This window comes from Labeo rohita, unplaced genomic scaffold, assembly GCF_022985175.1.
Source record: "Labeo rohita strain BAU-BD-2019 unplaced genomic scaffold, IGBB_LRoh.1.0 scaffold_76, whole genome shotgun sequence".
In the NCBI taxonomy this organism is placed as follows: domain Eukaryota; kingdom Metazoa; phylum Chordata; class Actinopteri; order Cypriniformes; family Cyprinidae; genus Labeo; species Labeo rohita.
In genome coordinates this window covers 360,096-379,300 of record NW_026129700.1, presented here as the reverse complement: position 1 = coordinate 379,300, position 19,205 = coordinate 360,096, and the positions used below count along the sequence as shown (strand labels likewise).

The following is a 19,205-nucleotide window of genomic DNA, read 5'->3' as shown; positions in this document are numbered from 1 at the left end:
TGCTGCTGTTTTTCATTAGAGTTATGTTGTCAACGCTTTGTAGCACTGATGTGCACACATTACAGTCTTTCTTGTGAGAAGCTCCTTAACATCTTTGCTAATCCTTCATCTTATTATATTTTCACATGTGAGGGTGTGTTTATGTTATGATGTTTCCTCAGAATACACATAACACACTACAGAGCGATCATATGGCTTTAGAGGATCTGTATTATTGTTGTGCAGCATTCGAGCTGTATGGACTACATTTGTGGTACTTTTTGGAATTGAACAGCTAAATAAATCATTGCCCACAAACCAGTTTAAGCAACGCAAGGTGTGTAAAAAAAACTTTTTTTTTTCTTCCCCCAATCCGCCATCCAGAAAGCATAAATAAATAAATCAACAATTAATTAAATTAATTAATTAAATTTAAAAAATCTACTATTTTGCCATTTAGTTTTTTTTTTTTTTTTTTTTATAAAAAAAGTTAAGAATATAAAGTTCAGCTAAATGTTTTTTTTTTTTTTAAATATAAAGAAAAAAGGACACTCCCTGTCATTTTATCAATAATTTAAAAATAAATAATGAATTAAATGCTTTTGCAAGGCAAGAGCTTTAAAGAGTGGAATTAAAATAAAAGTTGGAATATTGCATTCACAAAACATACATAATGTTCAAAAGTTTGGGATTGGTACGTTGCATTTATTTAATCAAAATACAATAAGTCGTCAGTAATATTGTGAAATCTTATTAGAATTTAAAACAACTGTTTTCTATTAGGATATATTTTAAAACGTAATTCATTTCTGGGATATAAAGCTGAATTTCAGCATCATTACTCCAGTCTTCAGTGTCAATTGATCCTTCAGAAATCATTCTAATATGCTGATGGTTCTTTTGTGTACTGTTCACTGAAAGGTTCTTTGGAGAACAAAAAAAGGTTCTTCTATGGCATCACTGCAAAAACAACTTTGAAGCCATTATTTTTAAGAGTGTAGTTTTTATATTTTCATGCTGCGTAACTGTCCTTCAGTCAATTAGATGTGTTACTACAAACTAGCACTGCAGCCAATGCAGAGACATTCCAGTCCTGCCCTGAGACATTGACTCTTCCCTCTGAAAGCTGCAGAAGTCATGGAGCTGAAGACCTCGCCCCTGGGCAGATGATCTCTATATTTAGCCGTTCTTTTAGGAGGTGTAGAGTTTCTCTAGAGTTTCTCTGAGAGGGTCGGTAGCACCTCAAGGGTGGTTGACACGTCTTAGCCCCTTACACCCCCACGTCCAACTGAGCGAGCAAACTCCAGATCGTAAAGCGGCTCCTCAGGTTACGCTGCTCTCTTCTGATATGGGATCAGTTCCTCAGATGTCTGGGACTGCCGGTACAATTACACCCTACGTACAGCAAGACTGACCTCAGATCAGCTGGAAGCAACACTGAGGAGTCTAGCGTTTAAAAAAAGCCGTCGTATGGGCCAAGCATTGTCCATCAGCCCTTGAGAAAGTATGAGCCTTATTTGGATTTGCCAGAGGGTTACAAGTGAGAGTAAATGACTCCTTAACTCACCCATTTTTATATGTGAAATATATAGTGCGCTTCAAACACAGAGTACTGGTAAAAATGCACATTTTTAAATCCAATGCTAAATTTTCACTACAAATTACACTACCAGTCAAAAGTTTTTTTTTTAGGATTTTTTTTTTTTTAAAGAAGTCACTTCTGCTTACCAAGCCTGCATTTATTTGATCCAAAGTACAGCAAGAACAGTAAAATTGTAAAATATTTTTAATACTTAAAATAACTGTTTTCTATTTGAACAATTTAAAATGTAATTTATTTCTGTGATTTCAACGTTGAATCTTTTGTAATATTATAAATGTCTTTTTTCATCGCATCGCCTCTACATTTTAAAATATATTCAAATAGAAAGCAGTTATTTTAGATAGTAAAAATATTCACAATATTACTGCTTTTGCTGTATTTTAGATCAAATAAATAGAGGCTTAGTGAGCAAAAAACCTTAAAAATCTTAATCTTAATTAAAAACACTAAAATGAAATTATCCCTGAAATTATTATTCTACACACTAATCAAATTGCTGACAATTTGCAAACCCACAAAACATCACAATATACATTATAATACACACATGTATGTGTGTGGACTTGATCTCCATTCATTGAACATTTTGAATTAAAAGAAGGCTCAAATACAGCTACAGAAAGTACAGCTAAATAAAAAACAAAACTAGGATTTTAGTTTTTAAATTAAGATTTAAATTTTTGAAGTACTAAATCATATTAAATCAGAGTTTTATAGCTCCACCTAGTGGAGGAAGTTGTGGCAGTCAGTTGACTTTGTTGATGTGATAACAGAATGTAAACAGACCACCTTAGACATAACCTACTGTTTTCCTTATTTTTATTGCTGTGCAGTTGAAAGGCAAATGAAAATGAACAGATAAAGAAAAAAAATCATGTTTGCAGCACATCCTCTGGTATAACTACTAATATTATCAAGAGATAAAAAGGGGAAAGTGCATTACTAATACAGAAAGCAGAGCATTGATTTTACAGAATGCATATGAACAGTTTTAGTGTTACCCTAACGATGTTGTTTTTGTCTAATTTACTCCACTTAAAAATTCAGAACGATTCTAAACTTTACCTTGATGTCATATTACAATATATCCCAACAAATACATCAAAATAATAATTTGCAATAAGTCATATTCTTAAAAATAATACTATCAAACACGTAACATCAAAAATTCACAAAATCAGTGCAATCTGTTAAGCATACTGAACTATTTAAAGCAGCTTTCTTTTATAGTTCTAAAGTGACCCTCATCTATTCAGCCTAGATTCCCAACCACCATCCATTACTGGGAAAATTCCTTCTCTGATGTACTGTTCTCCACATGTACAGCACCACTCATAAGACTTAAATTGATTTGTGACAGACCCGCGGCATGCAGACGCACATGCAGAGAGAGACAGTACTATTCCACCATCAGAGGACGCGCTCTTCCCGCTCGAGAAAGCTTAAGCGAAAAAGCCCAAACGTCTGGAACAGTCTGGAATGAGGCACATTGAAGTTTACAAGGGTTTTACTTGCATAATAATGTCTGGACAGTTAAACATTCAAAAGCAGACTTATATTTACCTTTACACCTCAAAAGCAGGGAACTTGGCTCTAGCTGGTTGCAGCATGTCAGCCAGGAAATAAATTGTGCCTGCCATCCCTTCATGAGAAAATATGACAAACAGGGAGGTATTTACTTATTATTCAAGAGTCAAACCTATCATCTATATTGATGTTTCTTAAGCAGCAAATCAGCATACTAGAATGATTTCTGAAGGATCAAATAATTAATAAAGACAAAATGCAGGAATATTTCACATTAATGTATTTTTGATCAATTAAATGCAGCCTTGGTAAACTTATGAGACTTACGAGACATGAGTGCAGATATGCATGTGTAAAGTTTACTCTACCTTCAAACAGTGAGAATGGTGTATCTGGAGTCCGGCAGCCATGTTTTCCATAATTCATGCACCAGTCTGCAAACTGCAGATGAGAAGACATCAAATCCCATCATGCCTCTGTACACACAACAGGCAATGACAGGTCCCTCCTGACAGCACAATGATTTATAACAGCCTTCATGTGTTGCACAGAATATGCATAAATTAACCCGGAGACAATGTCATTTCATTGAAGTGGTTAGAAAGACTTCACTTGTGAATAAACACTCTGCTTCATGTAGGGATTTACTCTTTCAAAAGGCTTTTAATCACTGCAGATTTCCCTGGAGTTCACTTATAATGATAGTCAAGGTCTCTTCTTGACTAAAAATAATCAAAAATATAATGATATGGTAGTATTTCATGACTCTTTAATGTTACTGTTTCTTTAAAAATCAATAAATGTCCTAAATGTCTAAGATGTTTGAAAAATAAATCAGATTTTTTTTTTTTTTTATATGATCACCCCTCTATAATAACACAATATATATTGTAAAGTTGAGAGCAGTCGGACTCACCATGCAGGCTCGGTAAAGGTGTTTGGGATCCTGGGTGATCTTGTAAAGGGCCAGGAAGCCATAAGCATTTCCAGCTGCTCCATGACAGAGGCCGTAGCCTTTCTTCAGCAAACCCCTCTGCCAGATCACCTCCCCACACTGCAGTGCATCCTCCAGATACTGCCTCACACCAAACACCTGGAGAGGAGATGTTACGTTTCTTTAAGGCTTCTGAATGTGTCTGCTTGTGTGTAATGTTGTTTACTTGCACTTGATGGCACTGTAATACCAAGTGCTAAAAACTTGTGAGTTACGCTGGTTTAAAAAAAATGACAAATAATTTTACGTACATATAAAACATAACGTTGATAAGAGTGATATAAGAGGGATCATACAAAATACATGTTATTTTTTATGTAGTACTGACCTAAATAAGATATTTCACTAAGAGATGTTTACATATAGTCAACAAGATAAAATAATAGTTGAAATGATAAAAATGACACCGTTCAAAAGTTTACATACGCTTCATAATTAATACTGTGTTGTTATCTGAATGATCCACAGATGTTTTTTTGTTTAGTGATAGATGTTCATGAGTCCCTTGTTTGTCCTGAACAGTTAAACTGCCTGCTGTTCTTCAAAAAAATCCTTCAGGTCCACAAATTATTTGGTTTCACAGCATTTTTGTGTATTTGAAGCCTTTCAAACAATGACTGTATGATTTTGAGATCTATCTTTTCACACTGAAGACAACTAAGGGACTCATATGCAACTATTACAAGTGGTTCAACGTATGTAAACTCTTGAACAGAATGAAGATGCCTTTTTGTCTAAATTTTCTTGATTTTGCCTAAATAAATGCCAAAGATGTATTACGAATTGACAGAGATTTGTACCTTAAAAGCCTGTATCAACATGTAGATAATTCCAGGAGAGCCGTGACACCAGTGCACCAGTAGATCCCGAGAATCCCCAACACATGGTGGGTAATTGCCTGATGGAAACTTCAGCTGACACACGTAGTTCACACTGGGTTTGACTAGATAGGAAACCCTGTCCTCACCAACTACAAAGCCAGGCTATAGGGAGAAAATTAAAATTTGTTTAAATGACTTCAACCAAAGTCCCTCGACTTGTTGCTGCCTCAATAATTAAGGTATTGTGAGCAGTGTTTGGGAAAGTTACTTTTAAAAGTAATGCATCACAATTTTGTGTTACTCCCTGAAAAAATAACTAATTACGGTACTTAGTTACTTTTGCGTTACTTTTCAAATCTGGGCAGGGCTTGCTTCTTTGTTTTTAATATGAAACAATTCAAATGTAAAAGCCCTTTTACACCAGTGAAATGAAGTGAAATGAATTCACCTCAGGCTGAAAGAAAAGTACATTTATGCAGGAGATCACTCTTCAGCTATAAAAAAATGAAGCACATATGTTAGTTTATCTAAAGTAATTTTTGCTTATTAGTATGGTTGAATTGCATCGTCGAAAGTCAGCAGCAAAGACACTGGTTAATTAAATGGGTTTAAATATATAAAGGATATTTGTTTTATTTAACATATTTAATTATTGCAGGGTTGCGTCATATTCTGAGTTCGCATTTCACTGTTTTTATTCATTTTGAGGAATACTGAATCTGTTTTTGTAAGTGAGATGAATTAATGCATGTTCACATTTAGTCTAGAACACAGTAACATCATGTTCACTCCCAATTTCCCGACAGGAGACTTGTCAATCAATAAAGGGGGAAAAAGTAACTGGCGTTACTTATTTGAAAAAGTAATGTGTTACTTTACTAGTTACTTGAAAAAAATAATATTATTACGTAACTCGCGTTACTTGTAATGCGTGACCCCCAACACTGATTGTGTTTACCTGCATCAGGTAGTAGTAGATCCCTGACAGTCCATGAGCGGCACCCACATACTCCTCCTGATACCACTCATACATCAGAGGGCTTTGTTCCTGGATTCTGTTTCTCTGAGACAGGCTCTGTCCTGAAGCCAACACTGCATCACAGATCTGAAATAAATGCATGATCAGGTCAAATACCAAAGGCAAAACATGTGCTTTCCCAATGCATTTAACTTTCAAAAAGTGACATATTTCAAAATATGGTGCAAAAAAAAAAAAAAAAAAAAAAAAATTAAGAAAATCGCCTCTAAAGTTGTCCAAATGAAGTTCTTAGCAATGCATATTACTAATCAACAATTAAGTTTTGATATATTTACGGTAGGAAATTTACAAAATATCTGGTCCAGGGTCACAATTTATATACTGAGGCTTGTAACTGGCCAATATTTAAAGACTGCAAGATATTTATAGGTTCACTGTCAATTGTCAGTTCCAAAATATATAATCTCATTCAAAAGTGTAATACTTGTACAATTTTATGTTCTTAAAATACAGTAAAAACAGTAATATTTTAAAATAATATTACTATTTTGAAATAACTGTTTTCTATTTTATTATATTTTAAAATGTAATTTATTCCTGTGACGCAAAGCTGATATTTCAGCATCATTATTAATATTAATATTAATATTAATTCCTATCAAAAATCCTGACAGCAAAATTTAAAGGCAGTATACTGGTCATCTGGCCTGCTTTTTACATTTCATTTCCAGTCACTGAAAAACACAAATCTTTTAAACACTAGAAATAATGTAGGGCTTGGTTTTATCCATTGAGATTGGATTATGCAAGTTAGGCTACAATATTATCTTTTGTTTTTGTATATTTCAGATATATTATTTTTCACTGTCTGCATGTTCTTGGTTGCATCAGCAGATGGCAGAAGCAATTTCCGACACTGAGAAATATATTACATTTTAATGAAAAATCATCACATTTTTTTCCCCCAATAAGACCAGGGGCATTTAAAAAGGCTAGATTTTGATCATGTTGAGTACAACATATTGCCTTCATCATACATAACTTATTCTAGTCATGTGTCCTGTGTTAAAATATGAGGTCATGAGCTTTCGGTCAGGTCTGAGGCCAGATGAACGGTGACTGACCTGTTGAATATATTGAATGGGGATCTTCTCCTGCTGAAATTGCTGGTTAATGAAGATGAGGGAGTAAAGGTAGCCCATTCTGCCATAGAGCAGCTCATCAGGAAGCCTTCCTTTCCCCTGCACTACTGACTGGTGCAAATGCAACAGCCTGGAAACATTCGAGCAAATAGATCACAATAAGATCCCATGGGAATGGAACCCTGTCAAGACTGAGAAAGAGACAAGGGAAACAGAAAAGGCTGAGCTGCCCTACAGACCAAGAAATCTTCTACATTTCACCCTCATCTTGGAGTCTTAGTATGAGATTTCTAATGAACACCAGCTCTTGGGAGAATTCCAGAGCAATTTCATTAAAGTAGTTGTAAGTCCTAAACAAGCCAGCCATCCAAAGGAAATTAGATTCAATGTGGACAGCCGACAACAAACAATACATTTTGGTAGTTGCTCCTTCCATAATCTCTCTTTTTGGCCAAAAAAATAGTATTAAATAAATTTAAAAAATGTATTTAAAAAATATTCTGGGGGGTAAAATGCACATTTTTAGCAGGGTTCCCCTGGTAAAATTCACATTCCAGGAGCTAAATATCACATTGCTGAGATTAAAAAAATCCAGCGACAAGAGTTTTAAAGTAGCCCAATTCCGACTTGGCAACAATGATACTAAGAAAACCGCCTATAAAGTTGTCTAAATAAAGTTCTTAATAATACATATTACTAATTAAAAAATAATCTTTGATACATTTATGGTACGAAATTTACAAAATATCTTCATGGAACACAATCTTTACTTAACATCCTAATGATGTTTGGCATTAAAGAAAAATCAATCATTTTGACCCATATAACGTATTACTGGCTATTGCTACCATATACCCGTGACTTATGACTGGTTTTGTGGTCCAGAGACACATATTTTTGAAAAACTCTGCAGCAGACAAAAATTCATTTTTAATTTGATTATATATTTAAATGTATGCTTTCAATTCGAAGAGCGATGTCACTGACTCAACATACACAAAGATGGAGTTAGAGCAGGATCAAACAACATCAGACCTGTTTACACACTCCTCAGCCTCATGAGGTTTCTGGAGTCGATGATAGACCACCGCAGCAACAGCCAGCGGCCCAGCATCCCCACAGAGGAAGGTCACCCAGCGCTGTGTTAAACTCCTCAGACTGCGGTTAACATAGTCCAGAGCCTTCTGGAGGAACAAGACGTCTCCAAAGATGCTGTGGAGATGCAGGTAGAGCACGGCAATGCCTGCAGTTGGAAGAGAAGGGACTTAGTTAGCAATGTGGGCCAAATAGTTTTACGACAAAAAAACCCCATGAACATGACTAGTATCAATGTGATGATAATAAAACTTATATTGTGCAGTGTATTCTCTCTCTGTATCGTGTATTCTCACCTGCCCAGCCTGTGTAGCCAGTGCAGTCTCTGGGGTCAGCGTTCTTCAGTCCATTCTCCAAGATCGCCAGAAGCTCACTGATCTTGCTGCTTATGTGGCTGGCAAAATGTTGGGTCAACTGCACAGAGCAAAAAAAAAAAAAGGAGAATACAGGTATGAAAGCACATATTAATGTCATTTAGTGAAGGTAATGAATGTTTATCACTATGGAATTTCAATAATTCTAAGAACAGCACAATATTTGTAATCTAAGGAGGTCCCATGTCCAGAGGTGGGAAGTCAAATACGTTACTACACTTAAGTATCTTTTTCTGGTATCAGTACTTTACTTCACTATTTATTTTTTCTGACTACTTTTTACTTTTACTCCTTACATTTTTTACACAAATATCATAGAGGCAAAACTACTGACTAGGTCTAGTACTAACTGCTGACTTCAAGCGCAGGTCGGTTTCATCTGTTAACAGGCTGCTAAGAGTTGCTAGCAGTTTAATGCTTAACTAAGTAAACAAAGACAAAACTACAGCAGTAATACTATAAACGAAACTAAACTAAATTACTATCATCGCTCAGAAAACTCTATGCTAAAGTACATCATTATTATCTACTGTAAAGTTAAAGTAGTAATTTAGCAAACAAATGTTATAAAACAAAGTTTTATCCATTCAGAGGGAGCTAGGGCAGATAACAACACAACACTTACGAAAATTAAAACCAAAATCCATGGTTACTATAGTTATACCATGGTAACCACAAGTGAACTATGGTTTTGCTACACTAACCATGAGATGTGTAGTAAAACTATGGTTGTCGTTAAATAATAAAAAAACACAAACAAAAAATGGTTACTATACTTTTACTGTAATAAACCATGATTAATTTTGGTAAGAGAAAAATATGACTCATGATAATGCAATAACATGTTCAGTAATAGGATTTTTCTGTAAAGATATTGTCATGATGTAATCATCATTGTACTCATTTTGACATTTAGGTAATTTAGAAAATATAGTTTTCTTGAATCTACAATATTTAAGCCATTTAAGATAAAACAACAACATCTGATCATAACGTGATACTTTAAATTGAACTAAAACAAAATTGTTAATAGAATATAATGAAATGGTTGTTTTGCAACAAGGTGGAGACAGTTCTAAAAATGACTGAAAAAAACAAACACACACCAAGAGAGACACAGAGAGATAGGTCCCAGCGTAAGGTTTTAAACATTTATTTAAATGTGATGGCCATACAAAAAAACAGGGTTGTCCATGGTTTTAGAATTTGTTGTGGGTGTATGGGATGGCCTGGATGAGTCTGAGATTTCCCAGCCTGAAATTTTGTCCCAGTCCGGCCCTGTTCTACATGGTGGTTGTTTAACCTTAATACATTCATTAGCTAACAAACTTTAAATGTAAGTTATTTTGTATTAATGTGTCAATATGATGTGAGGTCCAGTTACCAGCGTGACACTAAGACAGGTAGTAGTAATAGGTACTTTTTACTTAAGTACATGTCTGAGTACATACTTCTTTACTTTAACTTAAGTTAAAAAGTGTAGTCAGTACTTCTGCTTTTACCAGAGTATATTTAAACATGAGTATCTGTACTTCTACTTGAGTGAAGGATGTGCGCTCTTTTGTTATCTCTGCCAATGTCACGTTTCGGAATCACTCACATTTCCCTGCATGTCAAACAGGTCTTGCGCACATCCAGGCCCAGTGTAATCTTGATAGGGATTCTTTATGGCTCGTTGTTCAGACATTTTTGGAGTGATCTGAAAAAAAGATGCATAATACAAGAGGAGATTATAAAACGGCAGAGGATAGATACACTACACACTGGTTTGTGTTTTACATTATTTAGGCCATAATATGCACATCAGAATACAAAGAGAAAACGCATTTGAAGCATCACAGGCACGGTCAATATTATAGGGAATCAGAAAAACATTTGAATTTTTAAATCGAACGTTTGAACGTGCGTTCGAATGTTCGAATGTAACATTTAGTAAATCATTTGAGCAAGTGAACTAAACATTTTGGGCATGGATAAGCATGTTCGGGTCGAACATTTTGAAGACAAGTATCATACGTTCCTTTAAATTTAATATTTTTGCACATCACATCATAGGTGCCTTCATTTGTTTAAACCGAACCTTTTTTGTTGCATTATAGACTCAAAAAGTGCCCAAACGCCCATTATGTTTTGATATGCGTTTGGGGCCTTTCTAATGACTACGCACAGGCCCAATGTCCCGTTGCACACTAATAAAATGCGGATCATTCTATCTTTACTAAATTAACTGTTTTATATACCTGCGAAAAACTTATTTGTGAATAATATATTTTGGGAAAGTAAACTGGGGTCGAGGAACACACTCTTTAATGAGATATGAGGATAACATTACTTATGTAAAAACCACAGAAAACAAGTATATAGCTCATAAATCTGCAATACATGTTTCTAATTTAATGCAGTCTTGCTAAATACCTTTACGAACAACATTTATGACAATGAACATACCTCTCTGCGTGCAGCACTGTTGAATTCTTCTTGTCTGATCGCAGGACGCACTGCTCGTAAACGACTCACTGCAGCCATCTAGTGTTGAGGAGATTTTTTACACTATTTAGCTTTTGAAGAGGCCAGAATGAGACAATAAAGTTCACAGTTAAGATTAAATAGGATTTTCTTTTTTCTTTTTCATTTTTTTTTTCACCATTTCAGTGGTGAAAAAGGTTAAATAAAAAAAAATGCAATAATAATAAATGTTATTTAAACTTATTACTGTGATCTTCAATAAAAAAAAAAAAAAACAAAAAAAAAAAAAAAAAAAAAAAAAAAAAAAGCAGAAGAAGAAGAATTAACAACACTTGTGTTGCAACACTTTGGACACCAAGAGTATAATTTTAATTTTTTGTTTTAAAAGATAACTGTTTACATTACAGCTTCAGTCGGGAAGGGATTAAAAATAATCATAAAATACTCATTTTTATTGCAATTATTCATAGGCTTATTTCTTTGAATAATATAAAATTAATAAAAAAGTATGAGATAAAATAGCTACTTTTGGTTTTAGGCAGTATAAGATAAAACAAAAATGACAACTTTGACAAAAATTCAACAATTAATCTTGTTTAACATTAAACCATGACTTGTTCATTCATGAATTTTAATATTAAAAGGCAATGACGCATAGATGAAGTTCAGATACTTAAACAGCATGACATCTAACAAAGGAATTAGCTAAAAGAAACTTTGAAAAAGTAATTACTGGAAAGAGATGATCGCTTTTGAATATGCATTATCCTATTTGCTTTAACCTCTTTGAGAGTCTCATCAGAACTTAAATAATTCATGAGGGACTGAATGATAGTGATGGACCCTGAAACACTGAAGAGCACAGTCATGTTGCTGCCATGGCGATGGAGCTCTGATAGACTGATGTTCACTGATGCGTCTGAATCATGAAAAACACATATGCATGTTTTATCTAACCTTTCTATGACCTTTCAAATTCAGTGATTTTCAAAACTCATTGAATAGATCTAAATAATTGTTAGTTTCAGTGTCTAAAAAGGAAATATATAGATAGATAATCATATACTTCCTTGATTTTATTAACTTATTTATTAATTTACTTTTCCAGGTCTGGAAAAAAAGTATTTTCGTTTTAGAAACCAATGCTTCATTTTTGTCAATAAGAAGCTTTTGATGTGGAATATCCTCAGTGTTTTTACCTGACAGGTAATTTGGTTATGAAATTATGGAGATTAATAGAGCCAACAATAAAATGGCTTTTATGATTATAATGTTGATAGATAACTTTTATAATCTTTAGATTTTTCTACTGCAAAATCTCTGTGTGGCCCAGTCCTTAAAAATTTAATGTAATGTGATCCACTTTTTCTTAAACAGTGAGATGTTTAATTACAAAACTTTATATTGTTTGTAAAATTTAAGACGAACACTTACTGGACTGAACATACTTTTTTATTTAATTTTTATGTATGTATTTATTTTGTTTTTGTTTTTTAGAAAACCATGTTAAAATGTGAGAATAAAATACGACCATAAGGCATTTGAGGAATGTTTATTTGTACATCTCTCAATCATCATTTTATTGCATTGCATTACATGTTTTGCCCCCTACAATAAAAACTACAGAGATTTGATCATGAGACATATCATAAGGATATACAGAGTGACAACTGTACTGTTATAAAGACCTTCATGATTTTGATCTTAAAGATCTTTAATTAACAAGCCGTCAGAATTTCATCTTACTTTTTGTCCATATAAATAACAACATCTGCACCAAATTTCACCAAAGCTTTATTATTATTATTATTATTATTATTATTATTATTATTATTATTATTATTATTTAGTTTGGCCTTTTGAATAAGATGTCTTTTTTTTTCTTTTCTCCTATACTATATGACTCATAAAAGTTGTATCAAATATAAAAACAACAGAAACATATATGCATTTTTTAAATCTTTGCCTAAAGGTACAATAAGCTGTTCCAAAAATTAGATTTTTTTTTTGTACTATTACTTCATATGTGAGGGTTTAGAGCATAACTCCATAACTGCCTGTGCCTCATGAGCTATAAAAAAGAGCAACATCTGAGCAAAAAATATACTTATGTGCAATCAAGTATAGACTAATTATGAGCAATATAAGCACAAAAAGACTTACAGTATTGTCATTGTACCGACAATGGCATGAAAAAGGTGTATTGCATGGGCAAAGGCACGAGAGAGCTTTACCAGTGTGCTCAATCCTCAACATGCAAACCTACGCCAAATTGAGTTATGAAAATTTGATCAGAACGTTAATGCAAAAATGGCCCAGTACAGTCCACTCCCACCACAGCCAACAATGTGGATAATCAGACTGCTACTCTCCTACTTAATAGAAGCATGGCAGGAACTCAGCCTGAATACTGATCTCCTCTCTATTCTTCACCGCTCTCCCACTAACCCTCAAAGGACAAAGTTCAGGCCCGTTCTTTGTACGTGACGACCTACAGTACGGCACACGGGTTTAACAAAGAATAGCTCTGTTATGTTTGTGATTACGGTATCGTTGAATGGGTTTGAGCGTGTGGGTGGTCATTATGCTTGAATATGTACAGGATGATTACTGTTGGTGTCACTGGCTAACTTCGGTGCTGTGAATGAGGATGGTGTATGGAATTTGTAGTCTGAACAATGGCTTTTCTCTGGTGGCAATCACCTGTATAATTACTGTGCAGTTCAGGAACAATGGGTAGATCTAAGAGGTAATTGCACAGGTATATAATCCCTGTCTCTCACCACTCAGAAAAGTTTTAAATATCCAATAGACACACTTGGAGATGAATATTAAGTGTTTTGAAAAGCCCTGAGTGTGTGTCCCTTTAAACAAAGGATTTTGGTTTGAGAGCAAGACATGAATTACATTAAGAGGATGAAAATCAGACATATTCTTATTCTTTTTCTCCAGTGTACTGTACTGTATGTCCACTTGGTTGTTAAGTAAGTAAATTACAAATTGTTCTGAATACAGTTATGATTATTTTTTTAAAGTACATTTATCTTTTGAGATAAATGAATTCTCATTTGAATTTTAATTCTTAATTTTAATAATTTTATGACGTCTCAGTTTTTGGAATTGAAATAAAGCTGAGTAATACTGCCTTGGTAAAAGAAATAAGTGTAAATAAGTGAAAGTTGAAGAAATAAGTGGAAGCGCTAAAATTAGAGAATCCCTCAGAAGATGATTATAGTGATTGAACTATTCTATCTGCAGTTCGAGTGTAGTGCCATCCTACTTCTGAGTGTTACGTAGTGACGTCAGGGCGGCGAGAGGTTGCAACATCTCACTGGTCTTGTTTCTGGTAGCCACTGATTGAATTATGAGACAGCTTGAAGACCTTAATATTGCGGAAGACGTAGGTCTTTTATCTATGCATGTCCACCTACAATACAATAGACAACTTTGTAAAAAACAAAAAAAAAAAACAAAAACAAAACACAACAAAAACAGGGAATATAAGTACCATCAAAACACATCAACACAAGCACCCATTACTGTGAATGGATGTCGATTTAAAATTTTACTTGAGAATGTTGTGTCGTTGTTGGGACATTCTTGTTGGATTGTAGTCGCCTTGTTGAGACATTGTAGTTGCGTTATTGTGAAATTGTAGTCGTGTTGTTGGGGCGTTGTAGTCGTGTTGTTGGGGCATTGTAGCCACATTGTGTTGCGTTGTTTTCACATTGTTGTGACATTGTAGTCACGTTGTTGTGGCGTTGTAGTTGCATTGTTATGACATTGTAGCCACGTTGTTGAGATGTTGTTGTGTCGTTGTAGTCGCGTTGTTGTGACTTTGTAACCACGTTGCGACCTTGTGGTCACGGTGTTGTGGCGTTGTAGTTGCATTGCAGCTGTGTTGCATGTTGTTGGGATATTGTTGTGGCGTTGTAGCCGTGTTGTTGTGACATTGTAGTTGCGTTGTTGTGAAGTTGTAGTCGTGTTGTTGGGGCGTTTTTGTGACATTGTAGTCACATTGTTGTTGCATTGTAGTCGCGTTGTGACGTTGTGGCGTTGTAGCCGCGTTGTTATGACGTTGTAGTCACGTTGTTGTGGCATTGTAGTCGCTTTTTTGTGATGTTATTGGATGTTGTAGCCGCATTGTAGTTGCATTGTTGGGACGCTGTTTTCGCGTCGTTGCGACATTGTAGTCGCGTCGTTGCGAAGTTGCAGTCGCGTTGTTGGGACGTTGTAGCTGCGTTGTTGGGATGTTGTTTTCATGTTGTCGTGACTTTGTAGTCGCGTTGTTGCGAAGTTGTAGTCGCATTGTTGGGACGTTGTAGCCGTGTTGTTGGGACGTTGTAGCCTCGTTGTTGTCGTGTTGAAGTCGCATTGTTGTGACCTTGTAGTCGCGTTGTTGGGGCGCTGTAGTCGCGTTGTTGTGATGCTGTAGTCGCATTGTCGCGAAGTTGTAGTCGCGTTGTTGGGGTGTTGTTGTGACCAACGTTGTTGTGACGCTGTAGTCGCGTTGTTGTGAAGTTGTAGTCGCGTTGTTGTAGTGTTGTTATAGTTGTGTTGTTGGGCCGTTGTTGTAGTGTTGTTGCATGCATTGTTGTGACGTTGTAGTCGTGTTGTTGTGGAGTTGTAGTCGCATTGTTGTGACCAACATTGTTGTGACCAACATTGTTGTGACGTTGTAGTCGCGTTGTTAGGGCGTTGTTGTGACCAATGTTGTTGTGACGCTGTAGTCGCGTTGTTGCAAAGTTGTAGACGTGTTGTTGGGACGTTGTTGTAGTATTGTTGCATGCATTGTTGTGGCGTTGTTGTGATGTTGTAGTCGTGTTGTTGCGAAGTTGTAGTCGCGTTGTTGTTGCGTTGTAGTTGTGTTGTTGTAGTGTTGTAATCGTGTTGTTGGGATGTTGTTGTGTCGTTGTAGTCACGTTGTTGTGTTGTTGTAATCGTGTTGTTATTATGTTGTAGTTGCATTATTGTCGCTTTGTAGTTGCGTTGTTGTGACGTTGCAGTTGTGACGCTGTCGCGTTGTAGTCGCATTGTCGTGGGGTTGTATTTGTGTTGTTGTGACGTTGTAGTCACGTTGTTGTGGCGTTGTTGTGACGTTGTAATTACGTTGTAGTCGCATCTGTTAGCATTTTCATTTGCCTTTTTCATCATAATTTGTACATTTTCATCTGCACAGCAATAAAAATAATGAAAACAGTAGGTTATGTCTGATAGGTGGTCTGTTTACATTATATTATCACATAAACAATGTCAACTGACTGCCACAACTACCTCCACAGCTATAAAACTAAGCTAAGAAAACAAAGATGTGGGTCTTTAGGAACTTTTATTTGTCTATATTCGTCTTCCCATTCTTTTCTCCTCTTCTTATTACTAAGAAATGCAGTGAAGACTTACGTTGCTTCTCTTGTTGCCCTTAGACTGAAAATTACAACCAAAAGCTGCACAATGTGGCATCGTATCTGTATTTTATTTTCAGAGTTTTGTATTCCAAGTTGTTCTGCAGTAAAAATAGCAACAGGTATGGCTAGTTTTATAACATGGCACCCATATCTGGTACTTATGCAATAATTACATTAGCCTATCTTATTAAAAATATTAAAAATGTAAATTTCTCTGGTGTGTCTTGATGCCATGCTAACAGTTGTTCAGTGAAAAATCTCAGTAATTCCACGCCTAAATCTTGCGACAGTTTTGCAGAAGGCTTACCATGGTGTCATGACCAAACCTCTTTCAGCAATTTCTGATGAGGTGATCTGATCCGATCCCAGCTCTGGAATGCTGTATTGTAGCAGGCCTATAGGTGGCAGTATTGCCAAAAGCATTGTATCTGCACCCGCTGCCAGCGCAGAACACAAGCTTTATTTGGCCTGACTCATTTTCTTTGTCTCCCCCCAACAAAGTGTTTCCCTCTCTGAAACTACACCTGTGATATCAGTGAGCCACACACCCCTAAACCAGACAGTTTGCGTTCTCATTTACCAGACTGGTATCCACCCTCCCTTTTGAAGTGTCTTTCACTCTCTCTCCCTGTCAATCTAGCCCTAGCCACGGCGCTAACGGTAAGAAAATAGATTGTGTACCCTACCTCCCATATTAACAACTTCTGCCCCCCAAAACAAAAAAGGACTCGCTGCTTTCTCACTATACCAGCTCCTGAGACTGCTTAGCCTTCCTAATCAGAGAGCAATGCTAACAGCCTCTGTGGACAAGTCCCTGAATGGACTTAATAAACACACTCCTCATTAAAAAAGAACTTGATTTAATTGCATGGGGGGGCTGAGCCTCCCCGTCTTAGGGTCCCGCTGGGAGAACTCTTAATCAGGGGTAAAGCCATACTTATTGTTCCACACCAGACACCTGAATCTGAATGCACAGAGAGAAAAGAGAGAGAGAGGGAGAATAGATAAAGAAAACAAGTGGATGGAAACCCCAGTGAAGGAGAATGAGAGATGATGTGAGCAAAGGACATTGTCAGTCAGAGAAGAGTGAAAAGAGAGGGAGAGAGCTCAAACTTATCCACAAACTTCCCTGTGAAAATATAGACACCGACTGCTGCACGCATGACGGAAAATGAAAATAAATTAGAAATTAATTATGGAAACACTGCGAGGTGCAATGCACCTTTTCCCCTCAGAATATAACGTAATGAAGGGCTTCATTTTTCAATACATAATGCTGATGCTTAGAAAATAAAAGTGTTATATGATTTAAAATATAATGCAAATAGTTTACATATTTTAATATATTCAAATATTTTAATAGAAAAAAAAAAAAAAAAAAAAAAAAAAAAAAAAAAAGACAGCTAATAAAAAAAAGAAGCAATCTATTTTAATAATACCTATAATACCAGAAAATAAATAAACGCTAAGATGTGGATTTCATAAAATAAAAAAATTGTTTTGAATACTACCTATAATACCACAGCTTTTTAGATGCTGTATGTCAATAGCTTGCATAAATAAATAAATAAATATAATAAATAAATATGTTGGTCCACCTATCATACCACAGATTTTAGACCCAGGTTATTAATACCATGCATGTATGTGTGAATGAATGAATTAACAAACAAACAAACAAACAAGCTTTAGTCTAAAATAAAGATTAGTAAATGTTAAGATGCACAATTTTTTAGATGGTAAATTTTGAAGTAGAATATAAATATTTTATTGTTTTTAGATAAATACGAAATATGTGTATCTAAAAACAATATATATATATAATTTAATACTTTATTTTATTACTATACTTTTAAAATATTATTCATTATGCATGAAACAAAATACAATATAAAATGCATTTTTTTTTTAAATATTAAACTTACAAATAACTTTGTATAGCTGCCAGCTCATAGTTTCTTAAGTATGTGACCTGGAAATGCTAAACCAATGAGTCTGAACTACAAAACAGACCACCCTACTTAAACGTGATCTCTTCTGCCCCACTGCAGCGCTCTGTCCAATCTCTCCACTGGGCTTTAAATCTTTTGAAGCTCGGATAAAAGCTGACAGTGGTTATTTCTCATCATGGCCTGGCAGTTTCATGTGTCACAAGCGCTCAATATGGGCTTGGTACAGAAGTATAGAAGACTATTATGAATCCTACTTTGTGAAAGCTAAGCACTTCTCTATCTGGGGACCTGCCAATACTGTCATGTTTTATACTCGTCCGGACAGCTTTGGAGTTGATCTGGAACACTGACAGAACATTGATAGATCTGCTTGCATTGTGTTTTTATTCCTATATTTGTCTAAGTAGTCAACTTCAATTGAAACTACAGTTACTTTGACTTTAGATCAGCAGGTGTACATCACGATTAGTGAAATAAAACATCAGTTGTCAGTTTTTTGAAACGTAGTTGCAGTGGTTCATGTAGCAGGTAGCCCAATATGCTTAAAAATGTAATGGTTAAATTTGTACAGATTGTACTCACCCCAAGGAAAACTTTACTGCTCAGAACTTGCTTTTTCATCTTGACAAATCTGAGTACTGTTTGTGACATTTAAGATCTCTTCTGAAACTCTAGAGGAGACAAATGTGAGATTAGGGTCTTTTTCTCAGGAGAAAAAAATGAAAAGCAGTCTGAAGTCTAAAGCAAGATCAATTCCTTAAAATGAGATCTATGCTTACATTTCTTCTAGTCATTATATGGAATTCATGCATATACATTCATAAGGCGAATGTGGAGGACACGTTACTCTGGAGTGCTGCAGTGAACC

General features: G+C 35.3%; 1 protein-coding gene across 1 annotated transcript; it reads right to left on the bottom strand.

Annotated features, from left to right (window-relative positions):
* Positions 1–2,384: 2,384 nt before the first annotated feature.
* On the bottom strand, positions 2,385–11,061 carry lancl1 (LanC antibiotic synthetase component C-like 1 (bacterial)). Its single transcript, XM_051104634.1, has 11 exons — positions 10,963–11,061; positions 10,115–10,213; positions 8,437–8,554; positions 8,081–8,288; positions 7,028–7,175; positions 5,883–6,029; positions 4,904–5,086; positions 4,026–4,202; positions 3,478–3,550; positions 3,146–3,224; positions 2,385–3,056 (listed from the first exon to the last, which is right to left on the bottom strand). The coding sequence occupies exons 1-10, from the start codon at positions 11,038–11,040 to the stop codon at positions 3,148–3,150; spliced, it is 1,308 nt and encodes a 435-aa protein (XP_050960591.1). The 5' UTR covers positions 11,041–11,061; the 3' UTR covers positions 2,385–3,056; positions 3,146–3,147.
* Between the last annotated feature and the right edge of the window lie 8,144 nt (positions 11,062–19,205).